Source organism: Mus pahari, chromosome 11 (assembly GCF_900095145.1).
Source record: "Mus pahari chromosome 11, PAHARI_EIJ_v1.1, whole genome shotgun sequence".
Lineage (NCBI taxonomy): Eukaryota > Metazoa > Chordata > Mammalia > Rodentia > Muridae > Mus > Mus pahari.
In genome coordinates this window covers 934169-959544 of record NC_034600.1, presented here as the reverse complement: position 1 = coordinate 959544, position 25376 = coordinate 934169, and the positions used below count along the sequence as shown (strand labels likewise).

At 43.0% G+C, this 25376-nt stretch overlaps 1 protein-coding gene across 1 annotated transcript in view; it reads left to right on the top strand.

Annotated features, from left to right (window-relative positions):
• Adcy2 (adenylate cyclase 2) overlaps positions 1-25376 on the top strand; it is a 384313-nt gene that overhangs the window by 184802 nt on the left and 174135 nt on the right. Inside the window, exon 4 of the mRNA XM_021208196.1 lies at positions 23909-24058. Within this exon, the coding sequence (XP_021063855.1) occupies positions 23909-24058 (150 nt within the window). The remainder of the gene's footprint in view (positions 1-23908; positions 24059-25376) is intronic.

The following is a 25376-nucleotide window of genomic DNA, read 5'->3' as shown; positions in this document are numbered from 1 at the left end:
TCAGTCTCTCTGTCACACGGTTCACTCACCTGCATTGCTTTAGCAACTTCCCTAGATGCTCAAGATGACAGCGTTGGGGCAGGAGCAGTGGGTTTGTGCTATAAAGATTCAGAGATGAGGGAGAAGCAGCGGTAGGGAGTATTCATGCCTTCAGGAGGCTCTTGTCAAATGAAGTTGGCATTGCATGTAGATGGCAGAGGAATGGTGTAAGAGAAAGATATGTCAAGAGGACTGTCCTGCTGTGAGTCTTAGTGACACTGAATGTATGGAGAAGGTGTAGAAATGTCCATCTCCTGTCACTAAGACATGATACCTGAAAAGTCCAACTGAGGAGGACAGGGGCGGGGGCAGGAGGGTCCATTGACTCACTGGTTTGTATACTTTGGTCCATAGATGGCTGGCCCCATTGTGGTGGAGTCTGTGGTAAGGTAGGGCAGCACCATAGACGCATGCCACAGAGGGAGGTGCTTACTTCATAGGATGTGGGAAGCAAGAACAGTATAACATAACCTCCAAGACTGCATCCCACTCGCCTAGGTGACTGTCAGCAGGCTTGCCCTAAAAGAACATTGGTCTTGCATAGTGTCACGGCCAGCCAGGAACCAAACCTTCAACTCATGGCATTTGTGATATATTTCAGAACCAAATTATAGCACAAGAAAATGACAATTTTATGCAGAGAATATGGGACATTTCTTTTGGCCGTGTTGTAGAATATCTTACAGAGCCTCTGGGGAGAGATTTGTGCCAGAAAGCTGGCCACGAGTGAGTTATGAGAGGAAGAGGTGTCAGGGACTGAAGCACAGATTTGCGGGGCATTTTACTAATAGCATTGTGTCGACCATACTTGCCAACACAATCACTTAGCTGGAATTCTAAAAGAGTGAAGCAAACCTGAGAAGCCAGAATGTGGAGGTGGGAAAAGAAGAGCCCCAGGAATGCTCAATGAAAGCTGACAATAATGTACAACACGGGAAAATGCCAGGAGGCAGGCTGGAAGCTTGCAGAGCCTGACAGGGGTGGAGGCTGGTCCATGTACATGTACAGGGGTGAATTTGGGGAAGCATTCAGCCATTTGAGATTGTCAAGACAGAACCTCTCATGTGCTCAGGAGTCCAGCTGTAGTTAGAGTGGACATCGCCCATTTAGCAGATGGCCAAGAACTGAGGGCCAAATCAGGTTACAGATCTTGAGATCTCTTAGAATGAGAGATAAAGCTAGGTTCCAAAGAGGACCCCAAGACAGATGCTCACAGTTACGCTGAGAGCTGCCCATCCCTGCTCCTGGCAGGGTAAAGAGTAAAGCCCGATGGTCTGATATTTGCTTAGGACCCAGTCCTTCACAGCTCCTTTGGGTTTCCTTTTGACAGTAATTTTTAGACCAGTTAAATCATTTTGGCAGAATCAAAGGTTTTCTTTGAAATGAGCAGAGGAAAAACCATGGAAGACATTCAGATAAGGCCAAGTCAGCAAAGACGTTTGCATCTCAGCCCTCAGTAGTATGCAAAAATCAGATATTGGGATATTTGAAAAGTCTGGCTGCAAGCCTTATATCAGAAGGCAATCTCTGCACATTCTAATAGTCACCCGTCCCAGACTCCAAACTTGAGACACATTTATGCTTAAGAAACAAGGCTTTCTACTTAGAGAAAAGCCTTCATTTAGTGAATATGGCAACCAGTACCATGATAGAGCAGCACATACTCACACCCCCATGTGTGTGCATGGATTCATAAACACACATGTGCACACATGCACCAACACCCATGTGCACACAGTGCACAGACACATATACAAACACTCACATGCACATGCACAATCATGCATGTGCACGTTCACACAAACACACATGCACGAACACATGTGTGCACCAATATGTGCACACACAACTATATCAGCCATTCCTGTCCCACCCAGACCAATTGTTTGCCTCTCCTCTGTTTGAGATCCTTTCTTCTTCTTCCTTTTCATCTTCAGGTTCTCTGCCTTGACCCCAGGTCAGGCATCAGGACACCCTGCTGCAATTTTAGTGGCAAAAGCAGGTTTTTTTCTCACAAGACAAGGTCAATGTGTAGTTAGTGAGACCTTTCCTGCAGAGACCACAGCAGAGGCCCTTAGTTTCCCTTCTGTGGGTTCTAGTAACACCTTGTGATCCTTAGCTTGAGGATGCCTCACAATAGTCTAGAGCTCATCTCACCTTGGGTTTTCCTCTCTGTCGTCTCTCCTCATGTGGCTTGAGGAGATTCTCATCCATGATAATCTAATATTAAACTCCTAGGTTTTATCATACCTCTTGTGCCATAGACACTGTCACGGTTTTCCAGTGGGTGGAAGAGTTGCCACTGAGTAGCAACAGTCAATGATTGGGTGCTTCTGACATTCCTAGGAGACATGATCTTACAGCAAAGTCCATGACCCTTTGGTCTTCCCTACCTTAAGGCATTCTGAGTGCAGGAGAAACAGCCTTCCCCTGAGAAGAGACAATGATTGGTCATCCAGTACCGAATGGTCCGGTCCTGAAAACATATATACATGTAGTATTATACAGACTGAGCAGGTTGTATGTATGTATTTAGGGGCATATGTGCATACACATATATGTATGTAACAGTAATTCATGAAAAAAATAGGCCATGAATTGGAAAGAGAACAAGGAGGGGTGTATTGGAAGGTTTGAATGGAGAAAAGGGGAGAAACAGTGTGATTATAGTACAATCTCACAAAGTTAAAATAAATACTGGTAAATGGGCGAGATGCACATCAGGTACCAGGCGGGTACTCCCACACTGAACTCAATACAGATCCCCCATTGGAGCCTGTAACCCATAATTACATAAATGCTCCTTGAAGGAGGGGTGTTTTTTCTTTTTTTGATTGTCTACCTCTTTGGTTTCGTTTGGTCTGGTTTGGACTCTACTGGGAGTTGAAACCAGCACCTCCCACATAGTAGCCAAGCAGTGAACAGTCTATCCATGGCCGTCTTTGGATATTTTTAGAGTGTACCAAGTGGTCATTTCTTGAATGTGTTCTTCATGTCATTGCCTTCATTTCTCATCCTTCAGTCCTTCGGGCACTGAGCCACTTCACAGTGATCCTTTTGTGCTTCTCTCTATAACTACCTTCATAAGGTCCCTTTCAGTGGGCCTTAGCTGCAACGATAGACATCTACCATATAAATCTATCTTAGTATTTCTGCCTCTAGATGAAGGGTGACTTTTTATTTTTTGGATTGGTCTGAATTTCTTTTCTTATTGGTTTGCCAGACTATTTAAGGTACACCATATACATTGCTTTTATATGTGGTCTCAACTTGTTCATTTAATTTACAAAACACACTCAGAAAAGCTGCGTGGAGCTCCTGCTATGACACAGGCAAGGCTGTTTGCTGAGTCAACTGGGCTTCCCAAATATGAGTCAGCCTTAAATTTGACTGGGAGAAAGAGAAAGCCAGACTACAGAAGCTTGAACAAATGGGAATCAGTTGCTTTGCATAAAGACATTCAGAAGAATGGATCCTCCCCCATGGTCCAATGTGTTAGTGATGTTGGGGTTGGTTCCTCCAGGGGTCTACTTGCTTTCCACACAGTTGTGAAAGAGTACTGCAGATCCAACCACTTCATCTGGTACAACACCAAGCAGAGGGGGCAGGAAGTTAGAAGCATCCCAAGAACTGCACCTGCTGTTCTTTCTTGGTAAATTAAAAGTTTCAAGAGAGCCCTTCCTCCCACATACCACTCATCTGGCTTCTTGCCACATCCAATCACAGGAGAGCCTGGGGAAACAAACATATGGTGTTTTACCCTGCCTCTTCTTTGTGTGTATGTGTTGGGGGGTAGTGCAGGCACCCACAGACACAGGGGTAGGAAAGTCTTGACTAACAGACCAGACCAGCTGTTTCTAGGTCTCAGTGCATGGGGTCTCATCTGCTGCAATGAAAATAGCTATTAGCTTCGTAGGCAGTCATTAACTCTAAAGTCGATAAGCCATGGACTGGAGTTTCCCCCCATTTAAATACAGGGGTGAGCCTTCTGGAATGCAATGCTGTGGGCACCTCTGTGGGCACAGAACCCCACTGCTGTCATCCTAAGACTGCGGTCAACCTTAGAGAGAGCTGTTAATTAGATGGGGAGACACGTTGTTTTGGAGGGGATGCTAGCAGACACATTTGATGCCAGATTTGATGCAGCATGAAGGAAACCTCTTGCTGAGGGCCTGGGTGGGATACAGCCTGCCCTGGGCCTCCCTTGGAGGGGAGACTCACTCGATGTTCTCAGTATATTCCTTTGGGTCTCCATCCAATGGAATGTGGTAGTGGAAATGGAGCAGAAACATGAAAAAATTATACAAACAATATTTCATCTCTGTTATTAGTACAAAAATTGGTTTATGAAAACAAATTATTTATGAAAGGCAACTTGACATTTAAATTTGAACTTGGCTCATGATCGTATACATGGAACATTGGTTGTAAGCTGGATTCTTTTTGGGTGCATTCTTGCAGCCTCTGGAGTATGGTCCTTCTTACAGATTTTAAATTTATCACAGTTGCTCACCCAGAATAGCCAGTTCAGAACACTGGTATACTGCAACAGAAGAACACGGGAGTGATAGATAATTTCAGATGGCTGGCGTAGTATCCAGTTTTAATGTGATGGTCTCTGTTTCCTTAGAAAACTATGGTATATTGGTTCTGTGCCTGGAGACACAATTTATCTGTACACACAAGTATATAGCCCATCATCTGAGAGGGCACATTTCAAAGCATCCTTTCATAGGTCATAAGTAAACGAGTCCTCCCAGGAATCTATGCCTCAGTGTTACACTCTACTTACTGTCTTCCTTCCCTAGACGTGGAGTCTACCCATTACCATGACCCTCTGAAATGCCCCCTCCCCAGCATAGTGACATGAGAGAGCAGACCTTGGCTCACTCTTCTCAAACCCATCTGCCTTCTTTCCCACTCCTTCCTGGAGATGCCTAATTCTTTTCACAGGTGTTCTCTTCTCTCAACAGTCAATGTAGAATGCCCCCCCCCAGGTGAGTGGAAGGATATCTTTTCTTCTGCTTAAAGCATTCATCCAGGCCTCACATTTCATGTTTGGATAATGAAGCACTGTGGATCCTCATTAACATTCGACATTATTCCGTCCATGATGAAAAATTCCTGGCCCTTCTCTCCACACGAACTGAACTGTTTCTCTGCTCTGGAAGTGCTAACTTTGGCTCATCTGCTCTGTACCCGACGCTACGTTTCTCCACTGGTCCTGCACAGCGTATTCCCATGGAGATAATAATATTAAAGATCAGTTACTTGCTGAACCTCCTGGAGTGGATTCCAGGCATGCACCTGTCTTTTCTGTGTGTAAGGTACCTGTGAGGCACACCCTGATTCGAATCCTAGTGCCCCGACACTTGTCAGGAAATGACCCAGAGAAGCTTCGCTTTGTCTTTCCAATCACTTCCCTGAGGCAGAAGATGCATCTGCACAGCATTTGCTCTTGACAGCATTCCCCCAAACATTGCAGAAGTATAGCTTTGCAGATACTGCTGTCCTGAGTGTTTAACTGTGACATTTTCAATAGGGTCCCTATGACCAGAAACCGTAGAGTCACATGCTGAGTTGGGCGTGATTTGTTTTATCAGATAAGAATGAGGCATCTGTTCCAATGGGCATACTTAAATATATACCAATGGACTCATGAGCAAGTTAGCCTTCATTTAAGAAATAATGTCATCAGGCAGAAAACAGGCCTGGTGGGGAAGCCTATTGACACAGAACCTTCATCTACCTAGAAGCCTGTGTTCCTCTGCTGGACATCAGTTTCAAACCTCAGGAGGTTTGAAGTAGGATTCTTGGAATAATCCAAGCTACAAGACACACATTGCCGACTGGCTCTTTAAAGAGGTAGTCAAAGATGAACATTAATGTAGTGATTTGTCACAAGGATTGAGGATTTCAAGGAGAGCAGGAAGTGATACAGTGCCACCTCTTACCTTCTCTTTCTGGAGCAAAAAGCCACTTATTTGGAGTTTACCTGTGAGTGTGCTGTTAACACAGCTGGAGTTCTGCACCCTTTGCTAATGCTGCATTTCAGTCTGGGAAGTTGCTCACTGGCAAAGTGCTAGCCTGGAATTCTTGAGGCCACAGATATAACCCCCAGCACCACCACTAAGAAAATAGCCATGTTTCTGCATCTTTGGGGCATTGCCACTCTCCTGCGTGCTTAAAAACATTTCCCAAAGCCTCTCTTATAAAACCGTAACACCAGAGGCACATTGCATCCTGTACATGCCAAACATACATGTACAAATGTAACCCCTTATCAAGAACCAGGATCTGACTGTAGGACTGCATGGTTAGCGTAAAGAATGCATTATTTGAGACATGGAACCCAAAGGTTTATATTATAACTAAGCTAGCAGTTCTCAACCTGTGAGTTGATACCTTTGGGGATCAAGTAACCCTTTCACAGGGGTAGGATATCAGATATCCTTCATATCCAGTATTTATGTTAAGATTCATAACAGTAGCAAAATTCCAGTTACAAAGTAGCAAAGAAATAACTTCATGGCTGGGAATCACTACAGTATGAGGAACTGTATTAAAGGGTCACAGTGACAGCAAGGTTGAGAACAGCAAGGTTGAGAGCCACTGGCTTACAGAGGGCATCCCCGGAAAGGGGCATGCCAACCAAGTACGAAGACGGCCAACAGAACACCCTCTCCTCTATTTCTCTGAGGGCTATCTTCCTCAGACATGGACATTTCCCCATGTTGTGTTGTGAAGTTTTTTTTTTTTTTTTTGTGGATGTTCTAGTGTCCCCAGAAGATGTCAGGCCTAGATGGATTTCACTTCCTTTTAGAGAATGAAATGTGTATCTGTATCCTCATTAGGATCAATCTTATTGGACAACTTCATTTCCAAAGTCATCATGGCCTTCTTCAAGGGGCCACCTGCATGGGCTGTAGGAAGGGGCAGTGCATACACATAAAGGCATCACTGTGATATCCAAATATAATATAAAGCATCTGTGAGGCCTCCTTAGTAAATGTGAGAGGGGCTACAGTCAGGATCCATCAAGGATAGGTTAAAGGAATATAAGTGACCTTTCAGAAGATGTGCCATATTATTTCATGGACTGCCATGGGTAAGCTCTAAAAGGCAAGGCCCAAAGAGACTTCATCTCAGGATTACTTCTTGCAGCTGATACGCCTTTCCCGTCATTATTAAAATAGTATAGTAATTCCTGGGTATCATCTCACCATGTCGGGCAGATTTTCTGCAGATCAATGAAGATGTACTCTCTTGTAGCAAGGCTATGTAGGCAAATTGATAATTTCATAATTCCTAATAATGATTATATAGAACTCATAAATTTATATAAGTAATCTTGAGCCCTCTGCAGTATGAATTATGGCTTTGTAAACCTTCATGTGTCACAGGCTAATCGCACTAGGATAGAAAACAGGCTTGAAGCAAATTTGTGACCAGGGAAAACGTTCCTTCTAGGCTAACAGCAAAAGCATTGTCTGATAACTGTAGGTCATAACCTGGGGTGGACAATTTATTGTAGATGCAAGGACAAAAGATGAAAGATTGACTGGATCTATGTATATAAAACACCAAAACTAATGAGACATTAGGCAGATGCTTTGTCTCTTGACAAAGCCATGCTAACTTATGACATAAGAATTACTGTTTTAAACTTTTAATGAACTTGCAAAGCTAGTCACAGGTAATGGATGATTAGATAATTAGTCTTAACGGAAACTCACATAAACATTCCTGCTGAAACCTCTTATTGGATTTGCAATGAACTTATGTACTGTAGAGGTGCTTGAAAACCATGAGATCTCTTTTCCTGGGAACGTATAAAAACTAAGAACAATGACAATAAGCAAGTGGGCTTTTGTGTACAAGGGTCCTTTCATCCAGCAATAAGAAGGTAGAGAAGCTTCTGCTTTCACTGAGCAATAAAGGTTGGAGCTTATTTTTCATCCAGAATGAGTGAGGTTTTTTTTTTCTGTGTTGGAGCTTGCTCAGTAGAACTTGTTCATGGGGGCTTTTGCTCCGTCCACTAAGTGTGTGTGTGTGTGCGTGTGTGTGTGTGTGTGTGTGTGTGTGTGTGTGTGTGTGTGTGTGATACCAGGAAATGAGCTTTACAAAGTTGTCATTGAGAGCAGTGCCATCCCCAGCATCAAAGGTGAAAGGGTGGGAGTTGCTGTTGAAGTCACAGGAGACAACCTGGTCTTCAGTGTACACCAGGATGCCTTTGAGTGGGCTCTTGGGATGCCTGCTTCACCACCTTCTTGATGTCAATATACTTGACATGTTTCTCCAGTCAGCATGTCAGATCCACAATGGATACATTGGGGGTAGGAACACGGAAGGCCATGCCAGTGAGCTTCCCATTCAGTTCTGGGATGACCTTGCCCACAGCCTTGGCAGCACCAGTGGATGCAGGGACAATGTTCTGGGCAGCCCCATGGCCATCCCACCACAGCTTTCCAGAGGGTCCATCCACAGTCTTCTGAGTGGTAGTGATGACATGGACCATGATCATGAGCTCTTCCATGATGCCAAAGTTGGATGACCTTGACCAGGAGGTTAAGTTGGTGGTGCAGGATGCATTGCTAACAATCTTGAGTGAGTTGTCATATTTCTAGTGGTTCACACCCATTACAAACATGGGGGCATCAGCAAAAGGAGCAAAGATTATGGCCCTTTTGGCACCACCCTTCAAGGTCAATGAAGGGGTCGTTGATGGCAACAATCTCTACTTTGCCAAGTGCAGAGCAGAAGACAGCTCTGGTAACCAGGTGCCCAATACAGCCAAGTCGTTCACACCGACCTTCACCATTTTGTCTATAGGAAGGCTGGCACTGTACAAGAAGATTCGGCTGTCTCTGGAACAGGAAGGAGCAGAGAGCTCTATTTCAGTACCTTTATTGAACGAATTTCTATTATTCAGTACTTGAGATTCGATGTCTCCAGCTCTGATGAAGTAAATCATATGGGCATGGGGATTTTATTTATTCAGTTAAGAAATTTTTTATCTTCTCCCCTCATGATGGATGCTACTCAGTATCTACAAATCACAGTGTAACAGGTTTGACCTCAGTGGAGTGTGAGAAGAACAGGGAAGGAAGACAAGAGGCAGAAGAACATACACACAGCCATGTGAGAGCTCAAAGAGTCTTGGTGAGGAGTGGAGAGTGCACAGTCTCAGGAGCATCGGACACGTCACCTGACATGTGCAGCAGAAGGACAAGTCATGGGCTGTGTTTGGGAAAGCAGCAGAAAACATGAGCAGTGGACCTGAGCGTGTATTCATGGCAAAGTTGGAGGATTTCGCCAGAGGCTCAGCATCTAGGGGAGAGAGCATAAAGGGATGTGGAGGATGCTGCAGGATGGCTCAGGGAAGGATTCAGTGCATGATGCAGATAATGAAGGATTGGATTTTATAACCTAAACCTCGGAGGAGCAACTGAGGCTCCTGTGTGTCTTTTTGGACATTGATGTCTTGAAGATATCACTGATGAAGCTTGGAGAATAGATGGCAGAGCAAGTGGAGTTGACAAGACTGTTAAACTCAAGTTAGTCACAGGTAAAGGAGTGGACAGAATCAGGGTCATCAATAAGAAAAAGAAAACTGACCGCTGAGCACCGGAGAAGCCATGTCAGGGACCAGAGAGGGACCGTTGAGTTAGCAACTTGAAAGAAATGAGTGTCCCTGAGAGAATTTGTTCAGTGATGTTTTGCAGTTGCTTCATCAAGCAGGAGAGGGGGGGCAAAACCAACACTAAGAGCTTGTCAACCTATCTTAGAGGTTTGTCTTTAAAGGGAAAATGAGAAGTGAGAAATGGAGATGTCTGCATGGTAGGCTTGTTTGCTGCTGCTGCTGGGAGGGAGGGAGGGAGGGAGGGAGCCATGGCACAAATACTGAAGACTAAGCTGTGGTGTGGTGACCTAGAATCCTCTACCTAATAAGCACTGAGAATCAAGGTAACGGACCAGGTCTATGTGGTGTTCTAATCCTTGCAAGTGGACTCAAAGTGCGTTTTCCTTATAAGCTATGGAATTTGCCTACCAGATTGGATCAGGGTACATTTTAAATGCATAATTCAATGTGATGCTACTTCATCTAGTCCTATTCTACTCCCAGAGTTATTTGGATGCCAGGCACATCTTTCTCTCATCAGCACCCTTCACTGCAGAGATCGCTGGTGGAATCCTTGAGGTATGGAAACCATTCCTTGAAGCAGTCATAGAATGTCAATGTTTCTAGTGGAATCCTTGAGGTATGCAAACCATTCCTTGAAGCAGTCATAGAATGTCAATATTTCTGTCAGGAAACGGATCTCAAGGCCACCTAACCACAGGAAGCCTTGCATTGCCTGTCCCTGTTTCTTCCCAGTGAAAAGGTGATTTTGAGTCCCCCTTTACTAATAATACCACAACAAACACATTAAAAAAGTAAAGAAAATCTTCATTAGTTAACAAATGGTATATCTATTCTTTATTGCGATTCTTAAGAAGTTATTGCCTCTGGACTAATTCATCTAGAAACGTTAGTTGTGATGTTAAAACATCTGTTAGTTCTCCTCTTAAAGATTTTAGTGATCAGATCTATTGTGGTCTATACACACTATAGTAGTGAGTTCTTTTCTCTTCTTACATTCATGATTTGGGGTTTTAATGGCCATAGATTGATTGCTATTTTCTGGCTGGCCTACAAAGGTCTCAGAACATTAGGAATTGTTTTAGTTTGTCCCTGAATGACATTGCATTGGGAATTCCAGGTTACTTATTTTGATTATAGACAGTCTCAAATGAAGTTGAGACCTTTGGCTTTTTACTCATTACTAGGTGAGGAAATGTGGGTGAAGTCCACCATGTGGAAAGCATTAGGTTGGATAGTAGCAAGAAACTGAGAAACTGTGTCTCATGAAAGGAATCCATTTCCTTGTAGACATGTGATTGGGTTCTGAGAACACCAGGTGATATAGATGTCAACCACGTGTTACTCCTTCAAGAAAGACCGGTATTCATTGGCATCAGCTGACAGTCAAAGGCCTGGCTTGTGGGTCTCTATGCTTCACGGGTGCAGTGGATGTCTCTGGTAGATAGTTTGAAAGCAGGTGTTCTGATGTGATGACTTAAACCCTTGAGAGAAGTTGTCATGGGAGTGAGAAGAGCGAGGGAATACAGAGAGGACATATAGACAGCTGTAGGCATGTAGGTTTGTAGGCTTGACCTCAGGGTCAAGCCAAGTCATAGAATGATTAAAGTGGGATATCTACCACAGATTATTCAAAACAATGAACTTCTGGCCCCTATGTCTATTAGTCACTGTACTCCCAACATCTCTGTGAGATGGACGGGGAAAATGGGAAGGAAGGATGGAAAAGATAACCTGAAGAGGAAACCATTTCCAGTCCCCATGGGCAACCACTGGAGAAGCTGCAATGGGAATTGTGAGACAGGTCAGGAAAGCAGGGTCGAGGAGACACTCTCTGCTCATCTGAGGAAATCTGGTGGCGATCTGCTATCAGTCTCCTGTCCAAGGCAGCTATGCCCTGAGGGGGAGGTATGGCCACCTTACCTGGTATGACTAAGTCCCATTTCTGTGCTGACCACCCAGAACTAGAGCAGACCCTGTAAGCTGGGGGTTCAGACTTCTATAAGTCTCCTGTTCAGTGTTTCTTCATTCATTCTTTCTGTGTACACAGGCTTCCGTACAGACCATCCAAAAGCCTTAGTGCTAACTCTGCACAATCCTTCCCTTAATGTCTTGACATTTAGGTTCCTTCAGAGACCTCTCTGCCAGAACTCAGGTTGACTCTGACACTGCTCTGTCTCAGGCCCTGCTGCACAGCCCAGTCTATAGAACAGCTCTCCAGGTTTTAGCTATAGATTCTTTCTTTTGTGCCTTGGGATTGTATGATAACAAAAAACCTGCTGTAGAGGTCTGTGCGTTTCTGAATTCAGTGTTGGTTTTCCTTATCTTTGATAACACCTTTGTAAACTGTCCCTTAATGACATTATCTCCTTCACACATGCCATCTCCTGGGGCTAAGGCTAAAGCTGGAGTCACGGGAAGAACAGATGGTCGCTTCATGTGTCAGGGCAAACCAGTGTACACAGAGAGGCCATGCTTACCACCACGCTGGTACTTCTCCTCAGAGTTCTCTGGGCAGTGCACATCATTCCAATGCACATTTTGTTTAATTAAATTAATTGATAGATTCACTTTGTTGGAGCTCTGCTTGGTGGTGCAGTTATGCAGTTTGTAGGCTGCGAGCCCAGTACTGGAGAAGATATTACAAAGTTTCCAGTTAAATACAGCAGTGCTCAGCATCTGCCAGACCTCCGGCTCCCTGGAAGGCTATCTTGAAGGAACTCTTCGTTCCTACACTAAAATGAAGTGTGTCTCCCTGATGACCTCATACATTTGCAAATCTGGGATTTAGTTATTGCTGAGAGCCACCACCACTCCTTAAAATAACCGCAACAACATTACACTGCAGAAATGAAGATGGGACAGGGACTTTGGGTAGTAATTTTGTATTGTAACACAGATTGTGAAGTTCTGTAATACTCAACAGGCATGGTGGCTACTGACTTTTGGTAGTAACTTTGGGTAACTCACTGGAGTTACCCAAGGATGATATAAAATGCTATATTTGATTTCAACATATAATGACAAGGACTTGTTTTGACCTTCTTAGTAGCATTTTAAAATCACTAGAGGGTCCTTTTTGGCCTCGGAGCAGCATAAGAAGTTAATGACACACTGCAGACATTATGGATCCAGAAAACCTGCCTCGGTGCTTTTAGTTCTCCTGGTAAAACTTTGAAGTATTTGAGAAAACACGCTCTGCTTGGCACGAACCTTCCTTCGGCTGCGTCCATCCTGCACATACTCACAAAGATCTTTGGTGAGACTCTCCAGTGGCACTGTGTATGACAAGCATCCAGGAGTCTCAGTGACTGAGATTAGAATCGTGTCTCTCCTGAAAACACTGCTCTGTGTCAAGCTACCTTGGGATATCAGAATCTTTCTGCTTCCTCTTCTGCATAGATCCCTGAACCTTGTGGGGAGGTATGATATGGCTATCCCTGTCAGCACTGAGCGCTTCAGAGCTATGGCACAGGGATTCACAGTGCCTGGGAATGCATGCACAAGACCTGGTCAAACCAGACTCCACCCCCACAACCCCACCCCACCCCCAAAAAACCATCCCAGCATGGGGCCTTAGTGAAGGTTTCATCTCAGTCCATAGTGAGTCATCTTCAGCAATAAGACACATTTCTCAGAAAGAGGTGCCAGCCTCACATTTTACAATGTCAAAGTCTTATCCTTTGAGTATTATTGGCTGGTAGTGTATAAATAAATTGTTTTCTCCTTAAACTCATTTGACGTCCCAGTGGCCTAGCTCAGAGGGCAAAGGTGTTTGTTCTGTAAGCCTGCAGACCTGAGGTCAGTTCTTGGATCTTCAGACAGAAGGACAAAACCAACTCCCAAAGGTTGTCCTATGACCTCCTCATGTGCCTGTGTGTCTGCACACACATAAATAAATAGAAACTCGGGAAAAATAAAATACATCTTTGTGCTGATAAGGACTGATTGTGTCAACTCAGAGATTCCATGTGTTAAAGCATGGTCACTCAGAATGTGACTTCTTTTGGATGTAAGGTTTTTGAAGAGGTGTTTAGGGTAAAAGGGACATTAGAGTTAGATCTAATGCAGGCTACCTGTTGACCCAATAAGGGGAGGTCAGAGCACTGATATTTGCAGGGCAAAGATACTCCCAGGGCACTTGCAGATACAAGGCCATGCAAGGTGTTATAGTATGAGTATCCCCTTCAAAACGCAGAATGGAATTTAATTTCCTTTTAAGTAGTGGTCACTGCAATGCCTATGATGTGCGGAGGACATGGTAGCTACATTTTAAAGATTTATTTATTTATTATATGTAAGTACACTGTAGCTGTCTTCAGACACTCCAGAAGAGGGTGTCAGATCTTGTTACGGATGGTTATGAGCCACCATGTGGTTGCTGGGATTTGAACTCAGGACCTTCGGAAGAGCAGTCGGGTGCTCTTACCCACTGAGCCATCTCACCAGCCCCGGTAGCTACATTTTAGTGGGCATCTCTGCCCCATTTTAGAACTGCAAACCCTGCCTCCTTTTGCTACCTTGCACAGGTACAGCATGACCCTAGGAAGGAGGTAGCGTGCAGAGTTTCACACTGGACTCCAACATCAACGGACTTATTGGCACTGTGATTGGACTTTCTAACCTATATTGCTGGGAGCTGATGCCTTCATTTGGGCTATAGATGACACCATTGTGTAGTCTGCCATTATCAGTGTGAATAGGTAATGCAGCAGACACAAAGGTACAATATGAAGACAGCTATATGCAGGTCAGAGAGAAGCCTTAGCTCAGTCTGCTCACACTATGATGTTGATCCAAGAGTCTTCTTGATTGATAGATAGATAGATAGATAGATAGATGGGTGGGTAGATAGATAGATAGATAGATGATAGATACATAGATAAATACATGCATGGAATAATGGATGGATGAATAGATAGATGATACATAGACATATATGAATGGATAGATGATAGATAGATAGATACATAGATACATAGATAGATACATAGATGGATGGATGGATGGATGGATGGATAAATAGATAGATGATAGATACATTGATAAATACATAGATGGATGGAAGGATGGATGGATAGATAGATAGACAGATAGACAGATACATGGATGGATAGATAAATAGATAGGTGATAGATACATAGATAAATACATAGATAGATGGAAGGATGGATGGATAGATAGATAGATAGATAGATAGGTTAAAAGATGTTGGAAGGTATGCTTGGGGATGTACTCTGCTGCTTTGGGCTATGGTCACTGTTGACTTTAGCATGCAGCTGCAGTCACATTATGTTAGTACAGAAGTCAAATGGTGCACGAGGTAGGACAGCTGTGTATTCCCTGGTGGAAATTTCTCAGAAGTTAGAGGGAGGTGTCAGTGTGTTTCAGACCTTGCCTTCACATACCCACAGGAACCTGTAGTCAGACAGGAAGGCAGGTGCCTGAGGTGACCCAGAAGGGCCCTTCTGGGGAAAGAGAAATTTTAGTACATCTCAGCCTCTCTTCCTCTCAAGGAAACTACTTCCAAGGCATCATTTTTTTCAAAAGTAGTATCATTAACTGTTATGTTTTTCTATCTGCAAATGGTTTTAGTCACAGGTCAAAAAGCATCTGTTTGTTTGTTTGTTTGTTTGTTTGTTGTTTTTAATTCCCCTGTGCCTGTGTGCTGCTTGTTTTGATCATAGTGAAAAGAACATCGCAATTCAAAGTCAACTTAAGGAACCATAACACTCCTTGTCTTTCCTCTCCCCTGGGAGTCAGTGACAATTTTGCAGTAACATAATCATCACTTTCCTGGGGACATGCTTACTAATTCCACATTTTTCACCTTGAAGATTGACCGTTCCTCCCGTTCATTATTATTCCCATTCCTGTGCTTGTGCGCAGGCCCCTCCATTGTGCTGTGACTTTCAGTATAGTTAAATCCATCTATTAAGTGCAAAAGATTAAAACCTTAAGGCTTTTCTTAGTCATAATGGGACCCGCTGCATTATCTAATAAGTGGTAATGAATAAAATAAATTATGGGTGGTATTTAAATGAAATTAACCTTTATTGATTCAGATTAATTAGAGTCTAAATTAATGAAGAGTGTGTTTAAATTTTCTTGAAAAGAAGGTAATCCTGCCAAAATGATCCTAACAAGACGAATTATATATTGTTCCTTAGAAAAGCTTATTAAAGACTAGTTAAAATTGTGATTGTAGGGACAATATACTTATATGCTCATATACATTTGAAAACACCCTGGATGGGTCAATTAAAATACATCCTGCTGAGGCAATATGCCGTTCCCATAGGATAGAGGATTTAGAAAGATTCAGAAACAAGACCAAGAAGCTGCTTAGTAAACTGAAGACCCCTTGGCCCCCTGGATCTCTCAAACAAAGGTTGGAAGATCATTGGGGGGTGGGACACTAGACTTTCAAAGTCTAAGGGAGTGGTGATCTCTATTGGCTATTGGTCGGGGATGTAAAGTTCAGGCAACCATTACCAGCCGACTACCCACGTATCAAGGTTCCACCTCAACAATGACAGCTCTCACAGAAGGTCTGTGTGTTCCCAGGAGCTCTGAAACTGGGGCTGCGGAAGAAAAGAATGAGGAGGGAAGGGGAAGTCTCTGACGGGCTGCTTGGTAAAGATGCAGTGCAGAGTAGGTCTCCTGCTATAAGGAAACAACTGGCCCCAGTTCTGGAAGCAAGATGTGGAAAATATGGGCTGTGTTCCTAGCAGTTCCTTCTCCATTAACCTACCACAAAAGTCTTCATGTTCACTCATAAAGTGTGAACTGGTTTTAAAAGGCGCTCTTGCACAGAGTTGAACAGAATGCATGCTATACATTGATGACATTGTCAAAGGTCAGACACAATACAAGTTAAAAATATTTAAAGTCTCCTCTCTGTATTTCTCTTGTTTATATCATAGTAACATCTTTGTAGCATTCATCTGGTACATCTTCCTCTTCCCATTGGTAAGCCTGTGGCTAAGATGGGCCTGTCAGCTTGATGTCACCAGGGATGCAGTGCTCTCCTCTGCAGAAAGTAGGAACCGGAAGTGGTGAGGGAGTCTTGTGTAGTTCTCCTCCACAGAGCTCTGAATACTCTGATTTTATATCTTTCTACATAGTCTAATCTGCCGATCAGAATAACCAACCTGCTCTCAGTCAGTTCAAGTTTGCAGCCACTGAGCTGGGAAATGCATTAGATTTTTGTGTGGTTAATTCCAGTTTTGGAGGGAAGCTGTGTTCTTAATTACTATCTGTAGGAAGAAATGATTGTCAAGATCTTATTGATCTTCCAAACTTCATCCTTCCTTTAAATAAGTTTCAAGATCACATCGGAAAGGGAAAAAATGGCTCTAAAGGCCCCCTTCTCCCCTGCTGCCTGCTCACTGCACCAGAACTTGAGCACCAGCCCTGTGATCTACCATTCTGCAGCCTAAATATAGCTAGAAAATAACCTGAAAGGTTTATTTAAAAGAAAAAAGTTGTATCAAAAACATAAAAAACTGTAATGAATATAACCATCATACTGCTGTCTACTGGGATCCTGAGCCCACTGCATACAGCCTATTTAATTTTGAGAAGTGCTAAGGTGTGTGTGTGTGGGGGGCTTCATTACCCACAGCCATGATTGAGAAATATATGAAGGAGAATCTCAGTTGATCATCCTCAGCTCCAAAACACTGTCCATGAGCCAAATGTCATACTCTGGAGGTGCACCGAGCTGTTGGATACTCATTTGCAGCCCTCCATGGATTGTCTTCTTTGTTATTTTTCTAGGACTGATACTTGGCATTTTTGCATATTGATGTCATGTTTCAAATCCTTTCCCTTCTTACACTGTACTGTTTTCCTGGTGGTGAACAGCCATCGTTTTGTGGTGGGCAGCCTTGTGCCATTACAGGCACTTCACCTCACCCTCAGCATATATGAGTGCTTCTTTATCTGTTGCATCTCTTTTAATTTCCCACCCCAAATGTGTAGCAAAAATAAATAAATAAATACTGTCCTCTTTTTAATGCATAGATTCTCAGATTCACAAGAGATCTGAGCTGTCACCTAAAGAACTTGATAAATGTCTGTGGTGTTTGAACTCAATAAATTAGCATACTTAAATGTTTCCTTCCCAGGTAGCCCTTTCTCAGATGGGTCACCTCTTTGGGCCACATGGTCTGTGAAAGGATTCTCCTTACGTTCCTCTCTGAATATGCACGGGCATGTGGCTCCAAGGACATGTGGCTTCAGAGTGTAGCCACTTAAAATAACTTTAAGTGACAGAAGACTTGTATAGCAGAAGATACAAATAACTTTTAAAGATAATAAAAAGTGTCTGTCCTTTGTTTTAAAAAAAAATGTACATCTCTTCTGAATTCCCCAGAAATCCTCAATGCCCTGGCAAAGATATTTCTTCTGTATTTAAGGGATGAGATATGAGTTGGCCCAACAGTACCAGTCTTGGGAAACTAGTACAGCCCAGGGGTTGCTTGCACATGTGACTTAATTTTCTTTCCTTGACTGTAAGAGGATCGATGAAGTGTGATGTGCTGTCTAGACTCCTGAAAGCTTGGAGATTGGAACATGTTTGGAGGAAAGGTAGTGGCCAGCAGGGAAAAAACCAAACCAAAACAAAACAAAACACACCAAATTGTTGCTTACTGGTGAATACTGGTAAATTCTGGTCTTCTGCCACCCCTTGGTGCATTAATGTCACCTCTAAGAATCCATGAGAAGGTTTGACAGGTCTCCACATGTCTACCAGTCAGATGCAGGGAATGAAGGAAGCTCGGACACAGCAGGCTTCCATGGGCTGTATACGTACAGATTCCAGACCTGAGCCGTGCACAGTCTGAAGGCTTGGTTTTAATCTGCAGGGTAAAACTGCCCTGGTGTTATTATCTAAAACAATTTGTTGTCTTCCAAACCTTTCAGAGGAGGCTAAATTCCTTGTCCTGTTTTCTGACAAAGGTGAGGGTAACTAAATGAAACAAGATAAAAGCCACAAAGAGACAGCATGGTGCTGTCAAAGAAAATCAAAGAGCGTGAAAATAAGACTCTTGGTTATGTGTTCTGTTTGACAGCCTTCTGAAAAATAAAAGACTTTGATGTTATTTTTAAAAAGCAACTCTTAACCTAATCATTTTTTCCACACCTAAGATATAATGTGAAGTCACATGACTACATCCATCTGAAAGGAAAATGGTTCAGGACATTAGTCATATTTGTAAATACATGGTGTTATTGAAATTTCACAGTCAGTTCTGCTAACTATAGAATACCGTACACCAAGAGAAAACCAGGTTTCAAGGGAAGTATTTCTTAAGTTTCTCCTTCAGAAAAACATCTCCTATTTTATTTGGCATTACGTCTTAGTCATTTACTTCTTGTACTTTTCCTTTGTATGTGCCAATACAGCTCAGGAGATAAACTCCTTCTCATTGTTGGTACCCAGGAAGTATTGAAAGGCATCAAGAATGAATGATGGGATTGGAAGAGAGGGATCAGAAGCTAAGAGCACATATTGGTGGGGCAGAGGATCCAAGTTCTGATACCAGAACCCACAAGGAACAACTTACAGCAGCTTATATAAGGGATCCAGCACTGCCAGCCTCCTGGGACACTTGCACACATATGCACATTAACACACACAGCACACACACACACACACACACACACCACACAAAGTTAATGTAAACTTTAAAAAGAAGAAATGAATAACTGGAAGGAAGGTCTTCTTCAAGACTGAGAAAATTTCTAAGTTTGTGTGCATGTGTGTAAGTGTGTCTGTACATGTGTATGGGTATATATGTATTTATGTGTGTGTGCACATGTGTATATGCATTGTGCATGTGTATATGTATATATGTGAGGATATGTATATGCTATGCATGTGTGTATATGTGTATGCATTGTGTGTGTATGTAAATGTATATGATGTACATATGTGTGCATGCATTCTGCATGTGTATGTATGGATGTGAATGTATATATGTGTGTATGCATTGTGCGTGTCTATATGTGTGTGCATATGTATATGTGTGTTGTGTGCACTATGTGCATGTGTGCAGACTAGAGGTCAGCAAGGTCAAGTGTCTCCTCCAATTGCTCTGCACCTTCCTTTTGGTATCTTTCCCTGAACCTGAGGCTTGCTGATTGCTGATTGGATAGGCTGGCTGGCAGGTGCACACCAGGAACCTTCTTGTCTCCTCTTCCCCACTGTTGAGATTACAGGAGCATGCCACCTTACTCAGTTTTCAGAGTGCTGGAGATTGAACTCAGGTCTTCGTGCTTGCACTGAGAACACTTCACCCGCTGGACCATCTCTCCTGCCCCATAACTTCTTATGGGATAAGAATCATTTGACTGCTGCCACATTAGCAACGTGAATGGGCCCTGAAGTTCTCAGGGCACAGCCCAACTTCAGTTTACCATTATGAGTCTGATCTGGATGTAGCAATTCCCCAAACAGCCTGCCCCGGGGCACGGGACAGAAAACGGTTAAGTTAATGTGAAGAAAAGAACTCTGACCCCACAGTGCTGTGATGACAGGGCCCCTCGTCAGGGCTGGTCCTGGAGAGGATACACATTCTCTTGATATCTTGGGTCTGAGCCAGTCAACGGTTGTCCTGGAGACTGTGGGACAGGGTGCATCTCGGAATAAAGGGGTACCTCCCTTCTGAGAAAGAGGAAATGAGTAAACAAGGCCACCTGAGGAAGGACATAGAAATGAGCAGTTCCTTGGCAGAGGAGGAGGCTCTGCACTGGGATGCTGGTCTGACAGGCTACACTTGCGCCCCCTGCTGAGAAGATGGGGTACAGACATGGCTTTGCTAGTTCGGTTCTTACCTTGAGTATATATATTCATATTCTGGAGGGTTTAGCTTCCAAATTCTCCTCGTTTGTTTTGAAGACACTTTCCTGGGAAGAAGGGAGCCAGCTCTCACAGAGAGCAACTAAGTTGCTTTATTATTATTTCAGCTGTGTTTACAAGGAAAGAGTTAGCATTTTCTAGTTGATCAGGGAGGTTTGTCTTTCCTCATTCCCTGAATTTCTCCAAAGTTCCAGTGATGAGGAGATCTGAATCATCGCAAGCAAACCAGATGGTTGTTTCACAGAGGAAACGTTAGGAGTTTATGAATGGTGTGGACATGAATCCCAAACCAGCCTTGTTCAGCTGCAAGTGGATCCCCTCAAGTCAGTCATTAAGGATGTTTTCTAGCTGGGGATAGTTGCAAACACCTCTAGGCCAGCTCTCAGGAGGCAGAGGCAGGTACATCTCTGTGAGTTCAAGACCAGACTGGTCTCTACATAGTGAGTTCCAGGACAACCAGAAGCACACAGTGAGACCCTGCCTTGGAAAATGAAAACATACGCAGCGGGAACCATGAGCCCCACCACCTCTTTGGTTGGTGATCTAGCCCCTGGGAGCTCTGACCTTCACCTCTACCTAGATTGTTATATCCTCCTATATATATATATATATATATATATATATATATATATATATATATATTTCAAAGATGAACTCTTTTAAAGACTTATGTGCCAAAAAAACAAACAAATAAATCTTTAAAAGAGTTCATCTTTGAATTCTTAGGAAAAAAATGAAAAAGAAAAATGAAAACAAAGCAAAAACAGCAAACAAAAGAATGTCCTCAAAACTTCCTCACCACTCCAGGATTGCCACTCACAGTGGTGGTGTGTCACTGTCCCATGACAAGAACGCGATGTTAGGAAATGTGTGAATAACAGAAATCTGTCACATTGTTCTCAGGAACTTCTCACGTGGTACATCCACTCATGGACTATGAATGCACATGCCACCCCCCACAGCACATGAAACACTTGTGTGTATGGGTCATATGTGTGGGTCATGTAGAGATACAGGCATACACATTACATATGTACATCACACTAATCACATATGAATGGGCTCCTTGTGCATACAGTACACAAGAAAAACACACTGAGGCCTACCCAAAGTTAATATTTTTAACTATCTGTACTAAAGGAGTAGAGATAAAATATGGCTGCATAAAGGAATGTCTTAGAGTTGAGTTCTGAGATTGAGATGGAATAGCTGCCATCTCCTTCCCTCGTGGGTTACACTTTCCACATGAGTTACACCCCCACATGGGTGACGCTTCCAGCTTGGGTTACTTAGGGCAGCACTGAAGGTTCCTCCCAGTCTGTAGAGTTCTTTGTGGGCTCTACAGAATACCAGCAGCAACTCTGAGATGAATTCATCACACCATACTTCTCATCATAATTCTACCCCCACTTGGTCCCTCGATTCTCCTGCATGCCACAGGGCTTTGGGGTACATAGAACCAAACTATCTTTTCCTTCTGTGCCCACAGCCTGTCAAGATGTAAGGCATTAGGCAGATGCAAAAAGGCATGGCCACCTTTATTATCATTGTAACTTTGGAAACACGGTTATGTGTGTCCCCTGCCTACTCCCCACCCCCCGCTACTACACCCCCCCCCATGAAGGTCTTCCATAACCTTGTCCAAAGGCTCCATTAGATACACAGCTTGGCTAGCAACAAAGCAGGTGCCGATGACCACTCTTTAAGTCCAAAAAAAAGAAGAAGCAAGTTGCACGGCCTCAGTATTTTATTCAGGAAAACTCCAGTGAGACACTGAGAAAAAAACCTCTTGGCCAGAGAGGCTGAAGTGACAATACCCACAATTCTCTGGAGCTCAAATCTGAGAAATGTCAAAGGTGTGGGACTAAATCTCCTGCCCACTGTGTCTGCTGGGGAACATGAGGCCTTTGGAAACAATGCCTTTTGGATGCCACTGAAACTCTAAGTGATTTGTCACATTAGAATTACAGTCATGTGGTGTGCCTGTCTGTCTCCTGGGCAGACCTGCAAATTCAGCCCTTAGACCTGAGGAGCTTGCAGTGAGCAAATCATGTGCTAGATGACAAGGGCATAGCGGATAGGCCATTGCCACCCCACTGCTGATGGGAACATAAAGGGGATGTGTCTTGAGAGCAAATTTGTAACATAAATCAAGCACAAAAATATGCATGGCTTTTGACTTCTCACGTTCTTATTAACTGAGTCTAAAGTAATGATCAGAGAGGAAGTCACGGTTTTATACATGAGGTTGCCATCTGTGGCAGAATGAAAGCACATGGTATATTAACACAATAGTATCGAGCACTACAGACATACACAGACATGACTAAATGAGTCATAGGACTGAATACTAACTGAGAATTTGGAAACCTGCCTACACATCATTTCTGTAATCTCAGACACCTTTTATTTTATGTTACATTAAACAGTCGAAGCATACAGCTGCAGTAAATGTGAAATCTGCCCTTTATGAACAAGATGGGCATCTTGACCAAATAAGTTTAGAACCAAATTTTAAAATAGGAATGTGAAGTAGATGAAGTCTGCCCTCTGGACAGAAAGCTTCTTCCTGGGCAAGGAAGTTGGGGCAATTTTCAGATTCCTTTTATATTTTTATCCTTTCCATCTAAATTCTTTGAACACACTTTTACTCATCAAAAGAATCACAGCTATTTTGTTCAAATATTTCCTTATTTGTCTATAAACAAAAGAATCACTTATCTAGGTTTAGTGGATACCTTTTGAGTGAGGACAGCATCTATCAGCTTATTGCGATGGTGCTGTGTAACAAACTTGAAACTGTGTAGCAGAGGGGTAGACTCCAGGTTGGCTGGGGAAGCCCTCCTCCACATAGCTCCCTTCTTGGAATAAATGCAAGAGATAGGGGCCATTTACGCTTGTCCTGAAAGCAGACAAGAGGGTGATATTAAGTCCCTACGGCTGCACGCTGGGTGCAAAATGCAGGTATCATGATCACATTGCATCAAAAAAAAAAAAAAAAAAAAAAAAAAAAAAAATAAGAGTAAAAATCGTGTATCGTAAAAAAAAAAAAAAAAAAAAAAAAAAAAAAAAAAAGCGTTGAGTCTAAAATCCAGGGAGGGACCCTAAGGGGCAAGCATGCCATAGGGGATAGAATCCCAAGAGATGCTTTGTTTGTTTGGGTTGGGTTGCTTTGGTTTGGTTTGGTTTGGTTTTTGGCAAACCAGAATGTCAACTTCAATTGAGAAGCAGAAGTAAACATTATTCTTAGTCTTTTTTTTTTTTAAAGATTATTTCTGATATACATACAGTCTGCCTCTGCTGGTCCACAAGGAAGAGATCCTTACCATGTTAAATGTCTGCTTTTGTCTCTTTAGATACTGGCCAACGTGATCATTTTCATCTGTGGGAACTTGGCAGGAGCTTACCATAAGCACCTCATGGAACTTGCCCTGCAGCAAACCTATCGGGACACATGTAATTGCATCAAGTCCCGGATCAAGCTGGAATTTGAAAAACGGCAGCAGGTAAAATGTGTTTTTAATCCTATATCTGTACTATCTTGGGCATTTCTAGGATACCAGCTATTAATTAACATTAGTGGCAAGCATCTGTCTTGATATAAACAGGACTGTGACGTCATGGCAGGGTGACGGCAGCTATTTTCCACTCCACTGATCATGAACATCCTCCTGAATCACTTTAGCATCAGGAAGGAGTTTCATTAGGAGCTGGTGGCTGCCCATTGTCTGCGGCTGCCCTGTGATGATGGTGAGAGTGGTGTGTAGAAGTGTACATGGGGAATGACATTCACTGTATTGAAACAATGCAAAGCAGAACTGATAGAAACATTGAGAGGTGTGTGCACTCAAAGCATGCGGTGTCCTACAAAGTGGGCAGAAACGCATACAATAGATACACTAGAGGAAAAACTTACCCATGGTCTTGCAGCGGACATCCCTTATCTTAGGTGGTCGCATGATGCTGTGTTTGTGGCTTCTCTCATGGCTGTGAGAAAAAGCTGGACACAGGTATCTTAAGGAAGGAAGGGTTTATTTAGCACTCGTAGTTTAAAGGCTTTCCCTGTTGTGGCAGGGAAGTCTTGTAGCTGGAGTGTGAGGCAGCTGCTTACACTGTGCCCACAGATAGGAAGCAGAGAGAGATGAATACTGGTGCTCAGCTTGCTTTTATTCATTCATTCATTCATTCATTCATTCATTCATTCATTTTTATCCTTTCTGGGGCCCAAGTCCACAGTGCGGTCCCACCAGCATTCAAATTAACTCTTCCAGTGTCAGTCACCTTGCTAGGAAACCCTGCATAGACACACCCAGAGGATCATTTCCGTGCTGATTTCATGTCTAGTCAAGTGGACAGTGGAGATTCACTATTGCAAGGTCCGCGTGACACAGAAAGTGACAATCGCAGTACCTGGCTGTGAACTCTGAGTTCTTCTTCTGAATCACCGGCCACCGTGTTATCTATGGACCATAGTCCAAATATAGATACTGTGTTAAGTTGTATTAAATTAACATCTTCTATAAATTTCATTAAGATGTAGTTTTGGTGGTGGGAGGGAAAATTATCACTTAAGTGTTGGCACTGGATTTCTCTTTGTGTATAAATTTGAGAATAATAATCAAGTTTTTAGTTTTTCAAACTGGAAACATCGGCTCATCTGTTTAGTAAATGTCTATTGAGCAGCATTTGTGCTGGGCAGGGTTCAAGGTTAGAACAGCAGGGTCTCACTGCTACCTCTGGCAAATATTGTGGATATTTTAAAATATTTTTTACCTCCCATTCAACTCATGTTAGATTCATTTGTCTACGTATATATCCATCCTG